The sequence below is a fragment of the Numenius arquata genome, chromosome 9, assembly GCF_964106895.1.
Source record: "Numenius arquata chromosome 9, bNumArq3.hap1.1, whole genome shotgun sequence".
Taxonomy (NCBI): Eukaryota; Metazoa; Chordata; class Aves; order Charadriiformes; family Scolopacidae; genus Numenius; species Numenius arquata.
This window is the reverse complement of record NC_133584.1, coordinates 31,269,979-31,292,367: the sequence shown is the minus strand read 5'-3', so window position 1 is coordinate 31,292,367 and position 22,389 is coordinate 31,269,979. Positions and strand designations below refer to the sequence as shown.

Genomic DNA, 22,389 nt, shown 5'->3' with positions numbered 1-22,389 from the left:
TCACAATCAGGCATTACATAGAATATTTAATACAGAACTTTAGGAAGAAGCCTTAAAAACTCTCTTACTTTAGTTCACTGGTTGCTGACATCCTGGGCATTAGAGATACAGATTGTATCTTTGAACTGTTAGAAATGTTCTGTGGTTACTGTCAGACAACAGTAAAATAGTTCACTTCCATATTTCACTGAACAGTGGTGCACCCATACAGACACAGAATGTTAAATCACTAAATTCTGCTGCCTGTTGTAATTGTTAACACCATCAACTTAGGAAGCTGCTATTCCAACCCTCTTTTAGAAGAATCCTGAAATTAAGGGTTGGCAAGCGCGCCAAGTGAAGTCACTCATTTTCAGCGGTGGTGCATTTATGGCAATAGTAGTTATAAACCCAGGTTTTCAAGGACGAGTACTAATCAAAATTGTATTACAACCTACATTTTGAGTTTATATTGGGTAACTGTAGGTACAATGAGGATCTGATGATCGCTAAAGATTGTATGAAAGCAGAATTTGAATTAGCACAATCAGTAATAGCACATTTCATAATGCTATTCATTTTCAAAAATATTCTGTAGTCCTATTACCTACTATAGACCATATAATTTTTCACTTGTATGGGAACTTAATTGGTTTATATTTTTTATTATTTTTTAAATATTTTAATTCACCTCCATTTTTAAATATTTTCATTTTCTGAGATACAAAATTAAAAATAACAGTCCTAAACCTTTACTAGTGGGAATATTCATCCAAACTCAAATGTATAGGCTAATACAAAATGCTAAATACTAAATACTGGTCACCATATCTATATTGTTTAAAAATTCAACTTGACAAATTCAGAAAAAAGGTTATGCAATATGCAAATGCAGAAGCAGGCCTGAGGAGGAAGGTACACCGCTTCTGTCGTCCTACATTTTATCTCAAAAGAATGTTGAGGAACTGGGGTCTTTATCTCACCGGGAGGATGAACGATAAAATTAGCGTTCATTTAGCGTTATAGCGCAGAGAACAGAGGCTGTATGTGAGGCAAAGTGGTAACTCCTTTCTTCCTTTCCCCGTTCAACTAAAGAGAGCTAATTTCACAGTCAGGACCAATAATCTTACAAACTGATCCATCTGAGTGATGGCTGCAGCTGTAATGAAGCACTTTGGAGGGCTCAGCATTGACATGATATGAGAATGGCTCCCCTTTTTGCCTAAAAAGACAAGACCAGTCTTTTTATTAGGGCCTTGTTTTTATCAGGGACTTGTTTTTAATAAGGCCTTTCAAACCGTATGGCATGTGAACAAAATCATAATTTATCTTGTGTTATGCCAGCGTATAATTAGAGGAGATGAAACGTTCTTTACTTGGAGAAAGATGAAAACAGGTTTAAATTATTCTGAAGTAGCTCATAGTGGCGGTTTCTGTCCTTGGTTGCTGTAAGCAGTGAAGCCTCTTCAGGCCAGGCCCAGCCCGACGGGCGAGCCTCGGGCCCAAGCTGAAACGCCCTAACTTAGGAGGACGCCGCGAGGCCCCTGCCCGGCTTAGGTGGTAACTCTGCTGTGTCCATCTCTTTTGTGCCTGCCGCGGCAGTGGACGGACAGTGGCAGGAGTGGAGCGCGTGGAGCCAGTGCTCGGTGACCTGCTCCAACGGCACCCAGCAGCGGAGCCGGCAGTGCACAGCCGCGGCCCACGGCGGCTCCGAGTGCAGAGGGCCCTGGGCCGAGAGCCGGGAGTGCTATAACCCCGAGTGTATCGGTGAGTATCGAGGGGCGCAGGGACCCGCGGCTCCACCTCTCCTCCACAGTGGAGACTTGGGGCCCGTCCTGCTGGGGCCTGGGGAACACCGGCAGGCTCCCAGCAGACGCCACAGGCCCCTCAGCAAAGCGGCAGAGCAGTCGTCTCCAGAGGAAGGCCTGGGGCCTTGCTATCTTTTATTTAATTTATTTTATCTCCACCTGGAGATAGAAATCTAAAGAGTGCATCTGGAACGACTGCATGCTGGGCTGCATATCAGCTCTTCGGTTCTATCACCGTTTAAAGGACATTCACCACCAGTTCTGGAAAGATACATTTGAGGCCTAAAAAACTTCATAAAGTGTCTCACAAACCTAGAAAGTGTTTGAAGTGGTTCCCTTTTAGGCCGAAATTACTTCATGATCCTCTGGCAGTATAAAAGTAGCCTTCCAGGTTGGGTAAATTACATTTATACCAACTTTTAAGTCTCATTTGCGCTGTCAGAGCATGTAAAAATCAAGCTCCTGAAATATCACATGTAAAAATGTTTTTATTTAGTTTTTTAAAGGGTAGTTATGCACGTTGTAAATGTGTATCGTTACCATACAACAGCACTATACAACTATATAGAAAAAAAAATACAAGATGTCTGTTTTACAGTTTGAGTGTAAGTTAATGTGCACCAATTCTTTTTATTTTATCTCAAGATGCAAGCCATTTAAACAACAATCCCATATTTAGGAGCCAAGTAGAGACTCCCCCACCTTCCATGCAGCTTCGTCTACCACTTCTGTCACTGTTAATTATATCTGGGGGGCTTTCTTCTCTTACCCAATTAAAGAATAACCTATATATCCTTCTTCTGTCATTATGTCACCACTGTCATATATTTTTCAAAACAGCAAATGGCCAATGGAACCAGTGGGGCCATTGGAGTGGCTGTTCCAAATCCTGCGATGGCGGCTGGGAGAGACGGACGAGGATCTGTCAAGGTGCTGCCGTGACTGGACAGCAGTGTGAAGGAACGGGAGAGGAAGTTAGACGGTGCAGCGAGCAGAGGTGTCCCGGTGAGATGCAAATATAATCAGTGTTATTATCTACACTACAACATGGCTTACTTTAATGGTCATCTTCAGGAGAGACAAAATCAATGTCCATAGAGCAATAGCCATAAAGAGCCATATATGGCCTTACTTTAGGCAAGTCACTGCTGTTTTTCTCAGTAAAGTCATGTTTATGTAGCTAGGTGTAAGCTAGCCTTATTGGATATATGAGCAATGCATCTTGTTTTAAATAAATCAAAATACTACCGTATAGAAAGTTATCAGAAAAATATTTCATTGCCTAGGTATGCCTGTATTATTTGGAGCTGCAATGATTTGCTACAGAAATTCTCTCTGAATGCACTGTGTCTCAGAATACCAGGGCTGGTTTTGTAAATCACAGATTTCCTTTTATCCAGTGTACAAGAGACGTCTTTGTAATACATTTTGGGGTAAATTTCAGTGCAGTAAAGGAAAAAGTGAACCTTACTGTACTGTATAGAATGAATGAATACATGAGCAACGTTTTATAAAAAGGGAAGTAACTTAAAATCAAAAAGGCACTTCTTTCCTGTTTTAACACAATGCTTAAATATATTTCTTTGTAGCACTTTTTACTTTGCCATCCCAACAAATTTAAATCTTTCCCCCTGAAAGTTGATAAAAGTATAGTTTTGAGCTTCTTCAAAACTGATGAATAAACAAGAGCAGCTGGTGAATCCGATAATATTTATCTCTAAAGACACATTGTCCTAAAGTAAAAGAATGCATTCTTGGACAGGTGTAAGATAACAAAATAAGGTGTAAGTAATGTAGGATGTCTCAGCCATTCACTTGGGAAATTATGTGTTCTGAACTGCAAGCCAGGAAGCAGCAAAAATCAATCTAGCAATCTCTCTGACTTCTGGACATTTCGATGGCTATGTTCTCTGCTGTTCAGAAAAGGGACTTAAATGGCAGTTATGCCTTGGGTCAGGAAATGGGAAATATATCAGATGTGAATCTTATGTTATCAAGCCCACATTTTCATAGGCAGCATGTTTATCCCTTGACAGCCATCAAAGAACAGTTTTCAAGGTATTTGCAGTACAGTAGAACAATGAATCTGATTGCATTTGAAGAACAACAAAAGGACTATTTGTAGTTTTAAAATTATAACACTATACTGGAGAAGTTAAGCAAATTTAACTTCAAATGATCTCTTTAATTTTAATAAAACAGTCATTATCTAAAAAGCAGTATAAAACAGTATTTATATTGGATTCCTAAACAAATTATAATTTCCATAGTTAATGCAGACTTCCTCTATAAAAGCGCAGCACTAAGGGAAGGTTAATGTGAATCTTCTCAATAAGCAGACATTCAGATCAACTAGCTTCTGCTTATAAAACCAGTCTTGAAATAATTTGCATTTATACATTTAAAGTATAACCGTGCTGCTGTGGTCCAATTTTCAAAGGTTGCCACCTGCTGTTAATAAAATATTTTACAGATATATATACAAGTCAAATGCACACAGAGCTTTATTTGCCAGTCGATAAATTTATTTATTTATTTACTTGATTAATTCCAGATTAGGATCAGTATGCTTATAGAAACCATAACGTAAAGCACCTTTTAAGAAGCCGTAGTTGTGCAGAAGATTATACATGAATAACAGATTTAAGTTATCTGCTTCTAGACTGACATTTACTAAAACATCTCAGATTTAAATGTAGACAGTGGATAACCTAACAAAATTTTATAATATTATATGCAAATTTACATTTTATAAACACCACGCAAAATTGCAAAATACGATACAGAGATATCATTCAAAGTATAAGTAAATTTCACAATTTGTATGCTTTTCTTCCATAGCCCTAAAATAGTTCAGAAAAGCTGTTTTTGTCTCAGTGGTTTATTTTTCTGTGTAAGTCATTGAGAAACATGAGCTAAACTAAAACATTAATTATTAATAATTTTTTTTTTTTTTTATATTAGTGTTGCTTTGCCATTAGTGCAAGACCAGATCCTCAGCTTTGTAACATATTTGTAAAGTGGATGAATCTGCACCTATTTGTATGACCCAGAGGCCTGTAGACTTACAGAAATTATAGCTGACTTTAAACTGTGGAAGCAAAAAGGAGAATGAAATCTTTTTGTATCATGCTGGCCACTGTTAAAAAGATACTTTACAAACAGAACTGTTCACTTGGCTGACTGAAAATCTTGACTGGGATTTTTGTAGTTTGCGTTCTGCATTATGTGAATATTATACAAGATTTTCTTCATAGTCGATCAGTGATTCTCTTCAGATTGTTTGGGCAGAGACTGAATTACATCAGGTACTCCTGGAAGCTGAATCTAAGTAGAACTAAAAAAGGCAGGCTTAGAACTATTATATGAAAGCTGGCTTATCAGACAGCTTGGTTTCTGGACAAATGTTGAGTATCTTTGTTATTTATTTCTATTCACAATTAGAAGTCTTAAAACTATGTTTTTTTCCTTCCGTTGTGTAATATTCTGGGAACAAAAAATGAAGACCTGAAGAGACTTTGTCTTCAGTCATTGTTTCTTTCTTCTATTCCAAATGCCTAAAGTTAGATTTCACTCCTAGTAGGTCAGCAGTATTAGGGATTTAATACTCTGCACTCAAAGCATCATTTTATGAAGGATAACTTCAGAAAATTGGAAAGAAATCAGAGAAAGGAAAAAACCTTCTAGGTTTGCTAAGCAGCTAGTCACACAGGAATCACTGCAGAAAACTTATGCAGGGTGAATGAACAATAGGTCTGTCCCATAGGAATAAAGGAGACAGCTAGGTAACAAAAGAAATTGCAACCCATGACTGATAACTAGTTACATGGCAAGCTGATCAGAAACTTTTAGAGAAATATGTAAGAGAAGTAAGGTAAGTCCCATCAAATGTGTCAGTGAAAACTAAGAGATGTGGGAACTGAGAACAAAGTACAGTATTATTCAGGAGAGAAGACTTCTGTAAATTTATTTTGATAAAAATAGGAGAATGTTCTTATGACAGTTTTAAGAACATCTTTAAGAATATCTTAGGTTCCAATAATATAGTATTGTTTTCCAGAAATACTTAATTCTCTAATAATTAATTCTCTAATAATTCATAGAATAGAATCATGGAATGGTTAGAGCTGAAAGGGACCTTAAAGATCACCTAGTTCCAACCCCCCTGCCATGGGCAGGGACTCCTTCCACTGGACCAAGTTGCTCAAAGCCCCATCCAGCCTCACCTCAAACACTTCCAGGGATGGGGCAGCCACAACTTCTCTGGGAAACCTGTTCCAGTGTCTCACAATCCTCACAGTAAAGAATTTCTTCCTAATATGTCATCTAGTCTCCCCTCTTTCAGTTTAAAACCATTACCCCTTGTCCTATTGCTCCACTCCCTGACAAAGACTTCCTCCCCATCTCTCCTGTAGGCGCCTGTAGGTACAGGAAAGCCCCTATGAGGTCTTCCCGGAGCCTTTCTTCTCCAGGCTGAACAACCCCAACTCTCTCAGCCTGTCCTCACAGGAGAAAAATGTTTCAGCTCTCTGATCATCTTTGTGGCCCTCCTCTGGAGTCAATCCACCATGTCAATGTCTTCCTTATGTTGAGGGCTCAAGAGCTGGATGCAGTACTCAGGTGGGCTCTCACAAGGGCAGAGTAGAGGGGCAGAATCACCTCCCTCGACCTGCTGGCCACACTTCCTTTGCTGCAGCCCAGGATACAATTGGCTTTCTGGGCTGCAAATGCACATTGACAGCTCATGTTGAATTTTTCATCAACCAAGACCCCCCCAGGTCCTCCTCCTCAGAGCTGCCCTCAATCCATGCTCTGCCCAGTCTGTATCTCTGCTTGGGATTGCCCTGACCCACGTACAGGACCTTGCACTTGTCCTTGTTGAACTTGATGAAGTTTGCACAGGCCCACCTCTCAAGCCTGTCCAGGTCCCTCTGGATGGCATCCCTTCCCTCCAGCGTGTCGACCACAGCACACAGCTTGGTGTCATCAGCAAACTTGCTGAGGGTGCACTCAATCCCGCTGCCCAGGTCACTGACAAAGATGCTAAACAGCACTGGTCCCAGTGCCGACCCCTGAGGAGCACCACTCATCACTGGCCCCCACTTGGACATCAAGCTGTTGACTGCAGCTGTTTGAGTCTGGCCATCCAGCCAATTCCTTATCCACTGAGTGGTCCATCAGTCAGATCCATGTCTCTCCAATTTAGAGACAAGGATGTTGTGCAGAACAGTGCCAAATGTTTTGCACAAGTCCAGGAAGATATGTCAGTTGCTCTTCCCTTATCTACCAATGCTGTAACGCCATCATACAAAGCCACCATATTTGTGAGGCATGATTTGTCCTTAGTGTTGACTGTCACCAACAATTCTATACATGTGCCAATATTTATGCTTTACCCAGATTTTACTCAAAACAAATCCTCAATATTTTTCTCTTAATCCTATTGTCAGTGGATTTTTTTTCCACAATACTGAAAACAATGAAAGACCATCTTGTTTGTTAACAAAAAGATAACAGAGCACAACTGCTGCTGAAGACTAGCTAATAATTTCGTACTGAAGGCAGAATGTTTCTTCAAAGACAATACTAGCTACATAAGAGAGAATATGAGAACGGTGGAATAGCACTGGAACAGGCTGCCCAGGGAGGTGGTGGAGTCTCCTCTGGAGACATTCAAAACCCACCTGGACACGTTCCTGTGCAACCTGCTCTGGGTGGACCTGCTTTGGCAGGGGGTTGGACTAGATGATCTCCAGAGGTCCCTGCCAACCCCATATCATTCTGTGATTCTGTGAAGGGTAAAGATTCAAATTGTCAACAACTAAACAATAAAATTAAACTTTTGGGGTTTGTTTTGTCTCTGATTACAATCCTATTCTACAAGATGTTCAAAAGCTTTTTTCCACTGCCTTTGTTTAAGATAATTTTGCCTGTGGCATTGAATCAAGAGAGGAACTGTAGTTCTAGCTCCATTTGTGAGGTACTGTGTGCCATTGGCTAACTTGCTTCACCCTTCCATTCCCCTTTCCCATATTTGTTAGCTGCCCAGGCAGATCCTAAACTCTGTGAGGTTGTGCATGGCTCTTGCTGTCTCTGTGCATCATGCACAGCTTCCTCAGACCCTAGGTGGGCTGACTGCCTCTTGGAGATGCGTGTCCTCTCACCAGCAACGTTGGAGGGAGACTGTGCTTCTGGACCACTGACTTTGTTGAGTGTTTGTGCTTAGGTGGGATAAATTCAGGCCTGTCATGACAGGAATATAACATGGTAAATTTGAGTACATGCTCTGTGTGGGAAGATAATGCTGAATCACGTTGTCAGTGAAAAAGATATCTGCTTTTTATTTGCCGTTTTTAGCAAATTTACCTCAGTATATGCTGTTTCCTTCTAAATTTTAGCAGTTGTCTATGATTTTGTACAGCTAACTCACATATATCTGTGGGTGTGTTATGAATTAATTGTGCCATAGTTACAGAAATACCTGAACTGGTCCTGAGCAGAGCCAGCAGGGCCAGCAAGGCTTTTTAATTCTGGTATAATACCACTCCAGCGTGACTGTAATGTCTCAACGGGCAACGTGGGCTGGAGCCTCACAGATGCTTTAATGTGGGTGGATGCCTGATCAGCAAGCTCTGCCAGATATGCTTCAGCTTTGGGAAGAACTGGTTTGTTTTTTATGAGCAGCATTCCTTGATCCAAGGTATTTGTACAATGCACTGAGAGGCACGTAGATGCACTGCCCAGAGTCAGCCAGGGACCAGGAAAACTTGTTTGCCTGGGTTAAGTGATACTTCTCCCAAACTCTGGCTTGCTCCTGCACCTCTTTCCTGATAACTCTGGGTCTCAGGCCTTTTACTTTGAACACAACACACATGTGCAGACATTATCTCTGTCACTAGGCTAAAATTAAAATGTAATTTTGAGTTCTGAAAAGCGTGGCGCAAAAGCACACAAGTAGTACCCTTCCGAATAGATAGGAAATCTCTGACATTACCTGTGACAACACAAAAGAGAAAATATGGTGTATAAAGTACACATTTATATGCATGTATGTATTTCTTTTCAGAAAAAAACCCCACATTTAACGTTCAATATTCAGAGGGAAGCCACTGTTTTAGTTCTGAGAATCAGCATCTAAAGTGTTGATTAGTGAACATACCACATTTGAAATGGCCACAGCTGCACAACAAATACACTTCTCAGAGAGCTCTAAGCTCCAGCAAATTTATGTAATTTATTATATTACCTCTGTATTTTGTTAATTTATGCTCCCAAAATCAGAACATTTCTTTTGTTTATAAGGTCATAATAGGATGGTAATTGCATTTGCTTATGTCACCAGATGGGTTATGTTTAACAAAATCTGGCTTTTCCCACTGCAGCACTGGCCTGATGCACCCGCTTTTGGGGCACGTCTGAAGCAGTGTTAGCATTCTACACTATGAATATAACTAACTTGCTTTGGGTTTTGCCATTAGTGGATCTCTTGCTTTTTTAGCACCACCAACTGTCTTGATTTGCAATTCAAGAATGCTGTTGGCAAGGCAAATTTAGCAAGCAATTTCTCTGCCCAACCGTGATTCATATTAGTATTACTGAGCCACCTGCAAGGTATTCTTTGTCCTCCACAAAGAGAGTGTACAGCTTTGTGCAAAAGTCTGCTCAGTTCCTTTACTCACCTCAGTCTTCCCTTAGCAGAATTACAAAAGAAGGAAGATGGACAGTTTTAAGGGTTAGGCAATGGGTTGGGCAAAATCTGTAGTCTGTTCCTGCCTCTGCTAGAGATTTCCCATGCAACCACGGGTGAATCACTGAATCGCTCTCTGCCTTTTCACCCCATCTGCTATAGTGGTAGAATTTCCTTTCTCTTTTTGTTTTTCTTGTTTTGTAACCGCTTTGCTGTAATACAGTGGGGTTACAATTTTCCTGAAATACATGTAACTTTTAAACAACTCATAGTTTTTCTCTGCTGAACTTGGAATGAATTAGATTTCAGTAACTAGCATTTGCCAATGCTCTAAGTTGTAAGATGACTTCAGCCAGATGTTTGCTATGTTAATCTAATTTTCTCAAAAATCATAAACTGGGAATCTACAGTAAAAAATACAAAGAGTGAAAGGAATCTCTAAGTCATGACCATGTGAAAATAAAACAAGAAGCATTTGCAGAAGCTTCTTTTTCTCCATGCAGTTGTTACTACAGAACTGTGAAAGTATTTTTCCTCTTTAAATGGTATTGCAATAACCAGTAAAAAGGCCGGTTTTTCTTATAGCCACTCAGTGCCACAGTATTGACTATACTTGCTTAATTCCCAACTTATACTGAAACACATTTCAAAGAAATAGCCTCCTCTTTGGTTTTTAGAATATACAGCTCTCATTTGATACCTTTAGCACATTTAATGTTTCAGTTGTGGATTCAGAACTCATTCTTTCACGTACAGTTTAAGGTTTAGAAAAATCTTTAAAAATTTTAGTGTAAGATAAGCATCATAGCTTATAACATTTCAAATATCGTCATCTTCTGACGCTTAGTGTTATTGATCAAAAACAGAGCAACAAGAAAAGATTCAAACCTATTAATATTGCAGCTACAAACTAAAGAGCATTTGCTGAAGAGAAGAAAGACACAGACTATATGAAATAAATACCATCACAAAGACAGATACACAATAATTACAGGGTTTGAATTTTTGCATTTGTGTACTTCACTCTTTAAATTAAACCAAATGATGTTAACATACACATATCAGGAAAAACTAGGACAAGATTGAAGACTCACTTTTCTGATAGAAAATATCTGTTTTACATTAATATTTCTATTTATATTATCATTTCTAAATGGTAGCACCTTATGAAATATGTCCTGAAGACTATTTGATGTCAATGGTGTGGAAAAGGACTGCAGCTGGGGACATGGCATTCAATCGATGCCCTCTCAATGCCACAGGTACAGTATTACTTTGACATTATATGGTGATAAAAAGGGGAAAAATTTTTGCATTGTGTTCTAGACGTAATCATTACTAGACTCGTATACATATGTATATATGCATATATGTGCCTATATCTATATAAACCCCACATATTTACTTATGCATATATATACATATAGTATATATATATAAAAATATACTGTGTCTCTTATAGCTTACACATATGCATGGGTCTGTGGTGAATAAATATATATATATACACAAACATATATGCATTATAGCCAGAAAGAAAAAGCTGAGAAGAAATCAATTTGACAGGACCTATCAGGCAAAGTGATAAAAATTAAGCAAAACATAAAAATCTTTTTCATCAAGAAAATACTGCTAAAAACCCACCAAGTGAACACTGAAATGTGTTTCAGAATCTTATACTACTCTCTATATACTGATGATCGTTGCATGAAATTGTTTTCTGTGTGGTTTTGCAATAGCATGGAATGTAGTTTAAATAAGGTTAATTCTTTCCAGTTGCTCTCACTTACATAAATATTTTGTCTTTGTGACTTACAGGCACCACTAGCAGACGCTGCTCTCTCAGTGTTCATGGAGTAGCCTTCTGGGAACATCCAAGCTTCGCTAGATGCATATCAAATGAGTACAGACACTTGCAGCATTCAGTAGGTGCAAAGCCAGCTTTAGTACTTGCTCTGTTTATTCATTACTAATCACTGCTGTGAAAAAAAACGTTCTTATTTATTCTCAAGTCAGAGTTCTGATAAGAAATGCTATGAGGAAAATAGACCTAAGAAAGCATAATTTATATTCACATATATTATTCTGATCTTTTATATTGGTGGTGTTTGAGTGAAAGCAGCTTTGTCTTACTGTAGAAATGGAAAAATGAATCAGATTCCCTCTTTCATGTCCACTGTGTGAAATTTTTATAGGGGTCACAGGTAACACACATATTTTGGTTTATTAGAAAATGAGATGTGAATAAATGAGGTTTACTGAAGGAGTGACTTGCTGAGTAATTTTATAATAACTTGAACTCTTTATTTGCACACTAGGAAGTCAGAAACAGTATTTCTTTTTGCTATCAAATTCAGAACTTTAGCTTCAAATGTAACAATAGGAAATTACTATAGGGTGAAGCTATTGCAGTGTCTTGGAAAAAGTACAATAACTCTAGATGAAGAAATATTATGGGGTGGGTTTTTTTAGTATGCTTAACAAAATGTTTCTTTGCAAAGCATATGCATTATACATTTATCTACTGCCTAAATGTTTATACGGATAGATGTAATATGTTGTACATATTGCATTATCAATACACTACCATGCTACATGCTAGGTATATTGATGCATTCTATTTCCCCAGCCAAAACATTCAGCCAGGTTAATACTATCATGGGAAGAGCTCCTCTGCAGATTCTCATTACAATGGTTTTTGCCAGCATGTATTAGATTTGCGTGGCAAGGTTTCAGTAGTGGGGGGGCTACAGAGGTGGCTTCTGTGAGAAGGTGCCAGAAGCTTCCCCCATATCCAATAGAGCCAATGCCAGCCGTCTCCAAGGCGGACCTGCAGCTGGCCAAGGCCAAGCCCATCAGCAACAGTGGTAGCACCTCGGTGGTAACATATTTAAGAAGGGGGGAAAAAACTGCGCAACAGCAACTGCAGCCAGAGAGAGGAGCGAGAATATGCAAAACAACTCTGCAGACAGCAAGGTCAGTGAAGAAGGAGGGGGACGTTGTTCTTAGTCTGCCACCTTTTCCAAAGGCCACTGTTCCATTAATGATTCAGCAGAGGGGCATTAATACAGCTGTGTGCTTCATAACTTCCCAACCAAGTGCAACACTTCCGTAGCATGTTTAAAAATCTTTGGTAGCTTGAAAAGTGGTAGCCTGCCTGACATTCCTCCAATCTGGCTTCCCACTTAGAAGAGATTTTGATTAATTCCTTTGAGCTGCTTTTCTGTTTCATTAGATTCCAACTTAATTGAGGCCTGGGATTCAGTTTCAGGGTAAGCCAAAGAAAGCATTATTCTTAAAATAATACGGAGTAAATTGTCAAAGCAATTTTCCCCGCTACAGAGAAACTTCCCTATTTTATGTAGCTGTCTACATGTTGCTCTATCCCTTTAGTGTTCATGTTGGAAGAAACCAACTTAAGTTGACTGTAACTGTTTTTGCATTTTATATTTTAGATATTTTATGGTTTTGCAACAGCTGCATATAGTATGTCTAAATGTGCTTTATGGGTGTGGACAGCTATACATTTGTATTTAATTTGCTTAGAAACTGTATTTTGGTTTTGAATACTAATAATGTAATATTGCAGAACAAAAAATTCTTGTTTTGTGAGTGAAAGCATTGAGATATTTCAAAGTAAAGCAAATTACTTCTCTTTTACTTGCTATTTTTGCATTTAAATATTACAGTCTTCTGAAATATTTAAATGATTTTGAAATATTTTAAAGGATTTATTCTTCTTGACTTGCCTGAACAGAAGACCATTCCTCTAGAGTTTTATTCCTCTGATGAACGCTCCTCGTGGCACTGATTCTGTAGTGATATTCAGCCTTTTCTTTTTATGCTATTGCTAGAAGCCATGCATAAGAAACTCAAATGGTGGTAAATGCTCTTTCATGTTATTCACTGGCTTGACTTACCTGGCTAAGTTTTGGTGAGGTACTAGTATTTTTTGAAGAGCTGCAAGTCTGTCTGGCACAAAGGAGTTGAACAAAGTAAGGCATTTCTATCCCTGATCAGATTTATCTATTCTTCTACATTTCCTTTTTTAAAATATTAAATATGATTAGACCACACTGTAAAATTTTCTTTTGCCAAAGAACATTTAAAAATACCTAAAGCGTCTTTAAAATTACACATGCATTTAAACATCATCTTACTGCTGCACAAAATTTCAGGCTAGCTTATATGCATACAAATTAACAGAGAAAAGTGGATTTCTTCTACACTTGGGAGCTGTTCACAGAGAAAATGAGCTTGTCTTACATCTGACTGCATCTCAAAGTGAACAACACAGCATATTAAAGAATCATAGAAAATAGAGGTAAAGACCTATAAGGTCATCGCCCTGCAAATCTAGGCTTGTCCCCCCACGATACATCTGTCAGCTCTATAAATCTCTGAAAATAGGGCTTTATAAGGAAGCTGCTGACAGACGGTGTTGCTATAATAAATATGTGTGCTTATGAAAGCATTTATGAGATGCCTCAGTGTGCTTAAGTTGCCAATAATGTTATTTTACCAACTCAGACCAGGAGTAGTGAGGGGTGTTGCTCAGTTGTGTGAATGTTCCCACAAAATCAGAGTCTGAGCTTCCATTTCTTACCTGAAATCCTGAAAACAAGAGTAGGTGTATAGTCTTCAAAAGTGATATTTCTGAAGTTGATGTAAAGCAGTTGATATACATACAATACTTACTACATTAAAGCATGCCCACCTAGAGGAATACAGACAGGTCCTTGTCTCTTTGCCCTCCAAACAAGCCACGTATGATTCAAAACCAGCCCAGAAAGCATGTAGTCAAATTCACATGGTGCTGTCTCCAAGCAAATGCTCTCTAGAGAAGAGCATTTCATATGCCAAGAGCCAGAGAATACTGCCTTGGCCACAGACCCTGCTGACCTGGCTACACAAATTCTGGACTGGAAGCTTATAGTTATACTAGTAAATAAACTAAACAGGGTGGCTTCCCAAGTTTAAACACTGTCCTTCCAGTCTTCTATACTGTCTAACTGTTTATCTGTTAGCAAACTCCATGACATGATTTAAGACCATGCTATTGAGCACTCTCCCAAATGATGTCTCACACCCTTCAGAGGATAGCATGGCAGAGAGAAAATTCACAGCAGGCAATAAAACCATCATTTTCTGGGACAGGGGCGGGAAAGAGAGTTTAGCTTGAGGGATACAAGCTGTCTGTGCTAACTGGCCTCAGGGCTAAACAATATTCCCATGGCTATTTTATTTCCCTGTGTTTACCATTTATATAGTAAAAATACCTTGCATTTGGGTAGCTTGGACTGGGAGTAGAGAAGTTCATGACTACATGTGTCCATCAGTGAGGCCATACTGGAGTACTGTGTCGAATTCTGGGATCTCTAGTATAAGAGGGATATGGTGCTACTAGAACAAGCCCAGCAAAGGGCCACTAAGATGATTAAGGAACCGGAGCATCTCCTCTATGTAGAAAGGCAGGGCACTGGCACCTCAGAAGAGAGCGGGGTTTTCCAGTGGTTAAATGGAGTTGTCTAGATATGTGGACCACTTTTTGATACATATATCAAAATATTGTACTTAATATTCTATTACAACAGTTTCAGAGTAGTTCACAATCTTTAATTAATATATCTCCCCAACATATGCTTGAGATCAGGGTCCACTTCATCTCCATTTTTCATTGATGTGGAACTGAGGGAAAGGAATTAAGCAGGAAATTCATCTCTGGTCTTCTGAATTAGAGCCTAGCCACTGTTCCTTCTTAATGTTCATACCTCTCCAGCACAGCACAGAAAATCTCTGGCATGGTAAAAATATAATAACTACAGGGCCTCTGAAGAGACTATACACTGGAACATGATGAAACAGTTAAGGGGAATAGTTTGACTTGTGGCGTGGAGATTGGCAATCAGCTTGCATCTTTCGAGGGCACAGTGCCCTACACAATTCATGTGTAGGAGCTCGAGTAAAAGCAGTTAAGAGGATGATGCACTTCAACTATGCCACTGTTGTACAGCCTGTACTTTCATAAGTTTATTTTACCTTTGCACTATGGAATACAGGTCCCTTTTAAACCTAGGGTTGATAATTAGATCTCTTTGAATAATAGAACCAATTAGTCATGAATAATTTATCCAATATTTGGTACAAATCAGTCATCAAATGAATTCAACAAATACTGTTTCACCAGCTTATACAGCTGGTTGACTAACATGAAAAAATTTTCACTGAACAAATTAAGGGACAAAAATGCTAAAATCCATGAAGTAAACCCTTGGGAAATTATTTGGTTAGCTCTAATAATAATAAATAGAGAACCTAATTAGGATTATTCTTACTAAAGCACTGTAAATGGAAAATGCAAAGTGATAAATAGGTATGCTTTGCCTTTTGGATTCATGAACTCAGGGATCAAACAATAACTTGATGAACAGAAAAAGAAACATCATAGATGATTATATATCAGATTTTGTTCTGGATTTCTTGTATTGCCCTAGTGTGTTTGCAGTACCTGCAGCTTTGCATTAAGAAAATGCTCTTAGTCAAGCACGGTGTTTCAGGACTGTTACCAGATATCTTTGCAGCTGAAAAGGAATATTTTGCCCAAGGATGCACAATTTGTTAAATGTGTTCTTGAGAAAGAGGAGATTACAGCAAAGAAAGTCTGCCAAGTATCTGTTTTATTGTGGATGGAGATGAAGTACTCATAAGGATGAATAAGATCTAGGATTGCAGGGGATATCCTTTCTTCATTTCCTTCGGGATAGTTCTTGGTCACATACTGGTCACCAGATTTCAGTTAATAGGGAGGAATTTCCCTCTTTCTCTAGTTCCAGATTATATTCTCAGAATTTGGAGGTGTTTTCCCCTCTGTGGGATAGACGTCGTTTGGGTTTTCAGACCATTTTAACAAATCAATTAGTGCCATAGCAAATATTATGGACCTTGTTAAAATCTGTTCTCTCTTTATAGCTTTGGCTGGTAGTTTCATTTTCTGAAAACTGAACTCATTTGGTCTAACTATCATATTGTAATCTCTTCAAAGAGTATCTGTTGATATCTTAATGTACTGCTATTTATAGAAAGGCAGATTAGAGGACGATCTGATCACCCAAGCTTACACTGTATAATATTGTAAAGTATTCTCCTTATTGCTTACTATCTTCTCTTGATCTGGAAGCAGAAGATGGTCTGCCTAATTATTTTACCTAAAATTGTTTACTTGAGCCAGTACTTGGTTAATTTGGAGTAGTATTTTCCAAGATATTTTTTCACAAAAGAAAGATATCTCCAAAATATTCTAAAGTATTATTCTGCATACATGGAATTTTGTAAGTAGATTGGACATTACACAACTCCACTGTCTGAATATACTGTAAAGTCAGGTTTAGCATCACCATGAGAGATTGAAAACTGAATCTTGTGGCACAAAGAAATTAAAGCAAAAGACATACTGCATGTGTGTATTTTGGCTGCCAAAATCAAGCCAACTGGGCTGTGTAATTGATACTTTGAGACAGACCAAACTTCAAATTTAGTCCTTTGCATGTATTTAATTTCTAGGATTTCAAATCTATGTTAGTAAGATATTAATTTTTCTTGATGAAAAAATTGTTTAGTATATAAGGTGATATCTAACTGCTGGTTTGGTCTTTATTGCTTTCTAGACATTAAGTCTAGAAAGGGAATGTCATGATTAATTATTGTGACTTCCTGCATGACCTCTCTTGAACTGGAATATCCCTAATAGGAAGACATCTACTCTTCACTGTAAAAGGTAATGCAACAGAGAATGCATTCTCAAAGACTTTTTTTTTCCAATTTTTACTTCTCCTATTCTTGCAAGTTTCAACCAGCGCACTCAAGTGGTTTGGATCTGCAGAGAAATTTCATGCTCTGCTTTGATGCTTTGATTTTTTAAAAATTTTTTTTCTTTTACTTCACTCATTTGGATAAACAAGGTACAATCTTTCCTGAGAATAAGAAATTCAACTATTTGTACTGGATGCGAGTGACTGCAGGACCAAGAATAGAATCAGCGATTAAAAGCCCACAAGCCTACCTCAGATGTTGTCTGAGAAAAGAATAGTCACTGAAATGCTTCAAATAAGAGTTATTTTCATTTTCATTCTCCCCTGAAGGCTATCAAATTTGAAATTCTGCAAACAAGAAGATTAAGAAGCAAGACCCAGCATTAGGAATATCCTACATCATCCTTTGTATGAACAACTGCTTCTGAGAGGCATAGCTAAAGACTTCTTCATCTATTCTCAATCCATTCCATGGATGACAGCCACCTAAATTAGAAAAAAAAAAAGAAAACAAACAAAACCAAACAAAAAACCCAAACCAGAACAAAGAAACTACTCATCCAACCCCTCACCCAACTCCCCAAAATATACAAAAAAAAAAAAAAAAAAAAAAAAAAAAAAACCACCAAAAAAAAAACCAACCCAAGAAGCAAAAGACTTGAATCAGAGCCAATGGAGAAAGTGAAAATGACATTAAAATAGCTTGGTATGGAAGAGCAACGAGTTTTGTATCTTATGAGATCTTTATGAAATGAATATCTGAAACCTATGACCCTTTGTAACGAAAATCATTAATGAATAAGATCTTACCATGGAATATTAGAACCTGATTTCGTGTACATGTAGAAAACACTTGAATATATAGGGCTATTTCTATTTTCTACTCTATTATGCATGCATTCTGAGTGACAGGATTTATTGAATCAGAAAAAAAGACAATTTTGTGAGGGATCTGAAAAAAAAAATAGGTAATATATCACTAACTCACCACACACTAGTGAGGTCACTTTAGCCCTTTTGCCTAAAGTGAGACTTCCTCTAAATGGCTTTTGGACACTCTAGTTTAGAAGAGATTTGTACTATGCTCATAAATAATGAGCAAGACTAAAACCTGTCATCAAGAGACTTTGTTTCTGAAGGTCATCTCCAATATTATCAGAAAATCTCTACTAATGCAGCTTATTTTCTAAACCTACGTAGCACCTGGATGATTAAATTCTTCATTTAGTTGCTTCAATAAAAGTAAGGAACTAATTTATGCCAATTTGAGTGATATAACACCCAAATCAAACACGCATTCGTGCAAACTGGGCTGCTTTTCTATTAGAAAGAGGAAGTTGGAAAAATGAAAAAACTCTTAACTCTTCAGTGTTAGGAAGGAAAAATCTGCATATGAAATATCACACTGGTGTCAAGATATTAGCACTTATGAAAGAGCATGGGAAAGAGCAGGTGAATCTTTTCGTATTAAACTGATAATATAGCCATGAAAATGCATTTCTGCTGCTTCTAGTTCATACCATAATTTTGTTTCCCCTTTTTCCACAGCAGCGTTATTCACAATTTTGCAAGTGCTTGGCTAAAATATAATTTGATAAAAAGAACTCTGAGGTGAATAATGATTTGTTCAGCTGCAGCTCATTAGAGATGATTTTGTTTTTCCACATTATATTACAAGGGCAGCATATCAGCCTGTTCATGTCCTCCTCAGTGAAATGGCTGCTGTACTCTGGGGAATGAAAGGCTTCCTCCTAAAAATTTTACTGCTCCTTTTTTGCTAGTTTAGTGCTTCATTTCTTTTTATATAGCTGCAGAGCAAAGCAGCCTGGCTTAGTTTTGTAGATTTGAATGTACAGGCCTCAATAACAACATTTTTCTTTTTCCTCATTCTATCTTTATGTTGGTATACACCAGCTCTTCATCTTCAGTTTTGCAGCCTTTGACAGCCAATGGGGGTTATATCAGTAAATGATCTGCTTGCCTTGCCTTGCCTTTCCTCCCTCGTAGGCCCAGAATCTGCAGGAATCAGCTCTGTTTTGTCACCTCCAAATCTTGACAGGAGGATGGCAAACTGTTATTACTCATCAGAAAGCAACTGATCAAGAGATTGTCAGGCAAAGTTTCCACCTGCATCACTAACAGTTCCTATCCTGCATGGGAGATGATTATTACTTCAGAAAAAAAGCTCATTACTTCAGTATTGCTGTTTGCTTGATGGTGGTGGCACTCATTTGCTTATTAGAAAACTCTGCCTTCTCTGCCCTGCAAAATCCATTGCACAGACTGAAATGTTGGTTTTTTGAGTGCTTTCAACACCATGTTATAAAGTTAGTAGGGCACTCTAAGTCTCCTAACAGATCTGGACAGGCTGAAGAGCTGGGCAGAGAGGAACCTGATGAACTTCAACAAGGGCAAGTGCAGGGTGCTGCACCTGGGGAGGAATAACCACCTGCACCAGGACAGGTTGGGGGCTGACCTGCTGGAGAGCAGCTCTGAGGAGAAAGACCTAGGAGTCCTGGTGAACAACAGGATGCCCATGAGCCAGCAATGTGCCCTTGTGGCCAAGAAGGCCAATGGCATCCTGGGGGGCATCAGGAAGAGTGTGACCAGCAGATCAAGGGAGGTCATCCTGCCCCTCTGCTCTGCCCTGGTGAGGCCCCATCTGGAGCACTGTGTCCAGTTCTGGGCTCCCCAGTTCCAGAAGGACAGGGAACTGCTGGAGAGGGTACAGCAGAGGGCTACAAAGATGATGAGGGGACTGGAACATCTCTCTGATGAGGAGAGGCTGAGGGACTTGGGTCTTTTTAGTCTGGAGAAGAGAAGACTGAGGGGGGATCTGATCAAAGCCTATGAATACTTAAAGGAAGGGTGTCAAGAGGATGGGGACAGTCTTTTTTCAGTGGTGCCCAGTGACAGGACAAGAGGAATTGGGCACAAACTTGAACATAAGAAGTTCCACCTAAACATGAGGAGGAACTTCTTTACTTTGAGGGTGTCAGAGCCCTGGAAGAGTCTGCCCAGAGAGGTGGTGGAGTCTCCTTCTCTGGAGACATTCAAAACCCGCCTGGACACGTTCCTGTGCAACCTGCTCTGGGTGGACCTGCTTTGGCATGGGGATTAGACTAGGTGATCTCCAGAGGTCCCTTCCAACCCTATATCATTCTGTGATTCTGTGATCTGCTTCACTCTCTGTAAATAAATATGCACTTCATCAAAGAGAGGAAATAATGCAATACTTCAGCCACTCATATGAAATATGTAGGCTAGAAAACAACTGCTCCACCCCAAATGTATGGCTGCTTCTTTTGTAACTGTCTGTATTACAGTAGGCACCAGAAATGAGCAGCTTAGGGTCAGGAGAATGAAATGTGTTTAAAGCTACTGTGGCACCTTCTCCACTCATGAAATTATAGTTGCTCTTGCCAACATACACATGCACTCCAATCTTAGAGATGCTGTACAGTGGCAGAAAACATTTGCCCACTATTCTGCATAAGCACATGACAACTTAATTCAACCGCATAAGTTGCTTGTCTTTCGTTCTGCTTTTGAATATCTGCTTTTTAATAGCCAACCCATCCCACTTGTTAAATTCAAAGAAAAATCCCACTATCATCTTAGCATCCATAATCGTCTTTCCATGTTTGCTTTACCAAAGAGTAATCCGTATGTTAAATGAAATGTGCTCCTGTGGTTTCTGCTGCTGCTGTGTCTGTGGCAGCCATCAGCAGCTGAGTTTTCCCCAATCACACTGATATTCCAAATCAACCAACACTGCAGCCAACAGGTGAACTCCACTAGGGTATGGGCAGAGAGAAAACAAGAGGTGAAGGCCATTTAGGAACTCAATAAAGAAAGAATTAATGTCATTTTTACTTAAAATCTACGAGAACTTCGGGAACCTTCCCTCTCACCCAGCTGCAGAATGACTGCAGGATCTGGCTAGGCAGCTAGCTGCAAAGCAGTGCTCACAGCATCTTACCTTTACAGTCCTTCCCCTGCTTTTTTTTTGTCCACTACTTCATTTCTTGTATTCCTCCACCATTTTTAAGCTCAGACTTCCTAAGTATGTGAGGCACAAAGGATTTTTCTCTTGCCTATTTCTTAATGCAGTACTCCCATGCAGAAATTCGGGCTCCCCAGTAATGTTAATTTCCTTGAAGAAACCATTCTGGTTTGTCCTGCAAACAGCAGTGTCATTGGAATGACTGTATAGAAACATAAAATCAAAGAAGTACAGAAATTGGTTGGATCAAAGAAATATATAGATTGAAGCCCTTAATCAGAGCTTTATGTTTTAGGGACACATACTTAGCAGGATGGCAATGTACTATAAAAAAAGAAAGACAACTGATTTATATTATGTCCCCTTGTGACCCCCAGGCTCAGCCATTCAGTCAGTATGGAGAGCCAGGGAACTTTACCTCAAGCCATGTTATGTCTGTCATAGAATGAAAATAACCCTCTCAGAGTCCTCATTCTCTTTTTTTCGCTCAACTCTTGCTCTTGTCACGTTGCAATACACATACATAACGCTAATCCTGAAGACGTGCCCTCTGGTTAAAAAAGGAAACAACAATAACAACAACAAGATCTCTCACACAGCATGCAACGTGAGCAGGATTTAATCACAGATAATTGGAGCATTTAATAGCAGTACTTTATAAAAGAATAATAGAAATCCTGGTCAACAAAGACAGTGATAAGTATAAGGAGAAAAAAAAAAAACAACCCCAAAAGAAGTGATCTGTTTAATGAATATTCATTTCTCATCCCTAGAGCCATATGTTGCTCTACAGAAGAGCAGTTGTATCTATTGAAAATATCTATTAAGATATTTTGTTGAATCCATGCAGAAATCAAAATACTGAAACTTCATAATTGCTTTCTCTGTCACCTATTTGGTGGTTATATCTCAAGGACTAGAATATGTGACAATATTGATGATGATTAAAAAAATAGAATTATGGAATGGGTAAAGTAGCAAAAAAAAAGAAAAAATCTCCTGAGCAAAATAATAGGAGTCTTCTTGTGAAAGAGAGAAAGAGGGTACAGGAAGAACCAAACATGCCTCTGAACTGTTCACATTCTTCTTCTAAAAACAGAC

At 38.8% G+C, this 22,389-nt stretch overlaps 1 protein-coding gene across 1 annotated transcript in view; it reads left to right on the top strand.

The window, feature by feature from the left end:
* The window catches only part of ADGRB3 (adhesion G protein-coupled receptor B3), a 491,554-nt gene that overhangs the window by 209,726 nt on the left and 259,439 nt on the right, over positions 1–22,389 (top strand). Inside the window, exons 5-8 of the mRNA XM_074154077.1 lie at positions 1,582–1,746; positions 2,628–2,792; positions 10,635–10,736; positions 11,293–11,399. Coding sequence (XP_074010178.1) covers positions 1,582–1,746; positions 2,628–2,792; positions 10,635–10,736; positions 11,293–11,399 — 539 coding nt within the window. The remainder of the gene's footprint in view (positions 1–1,581; positions 1,747–2,627; positions 2,793–10,634; positions 10,737–11,292; positions 11,400–22,389) is intronic.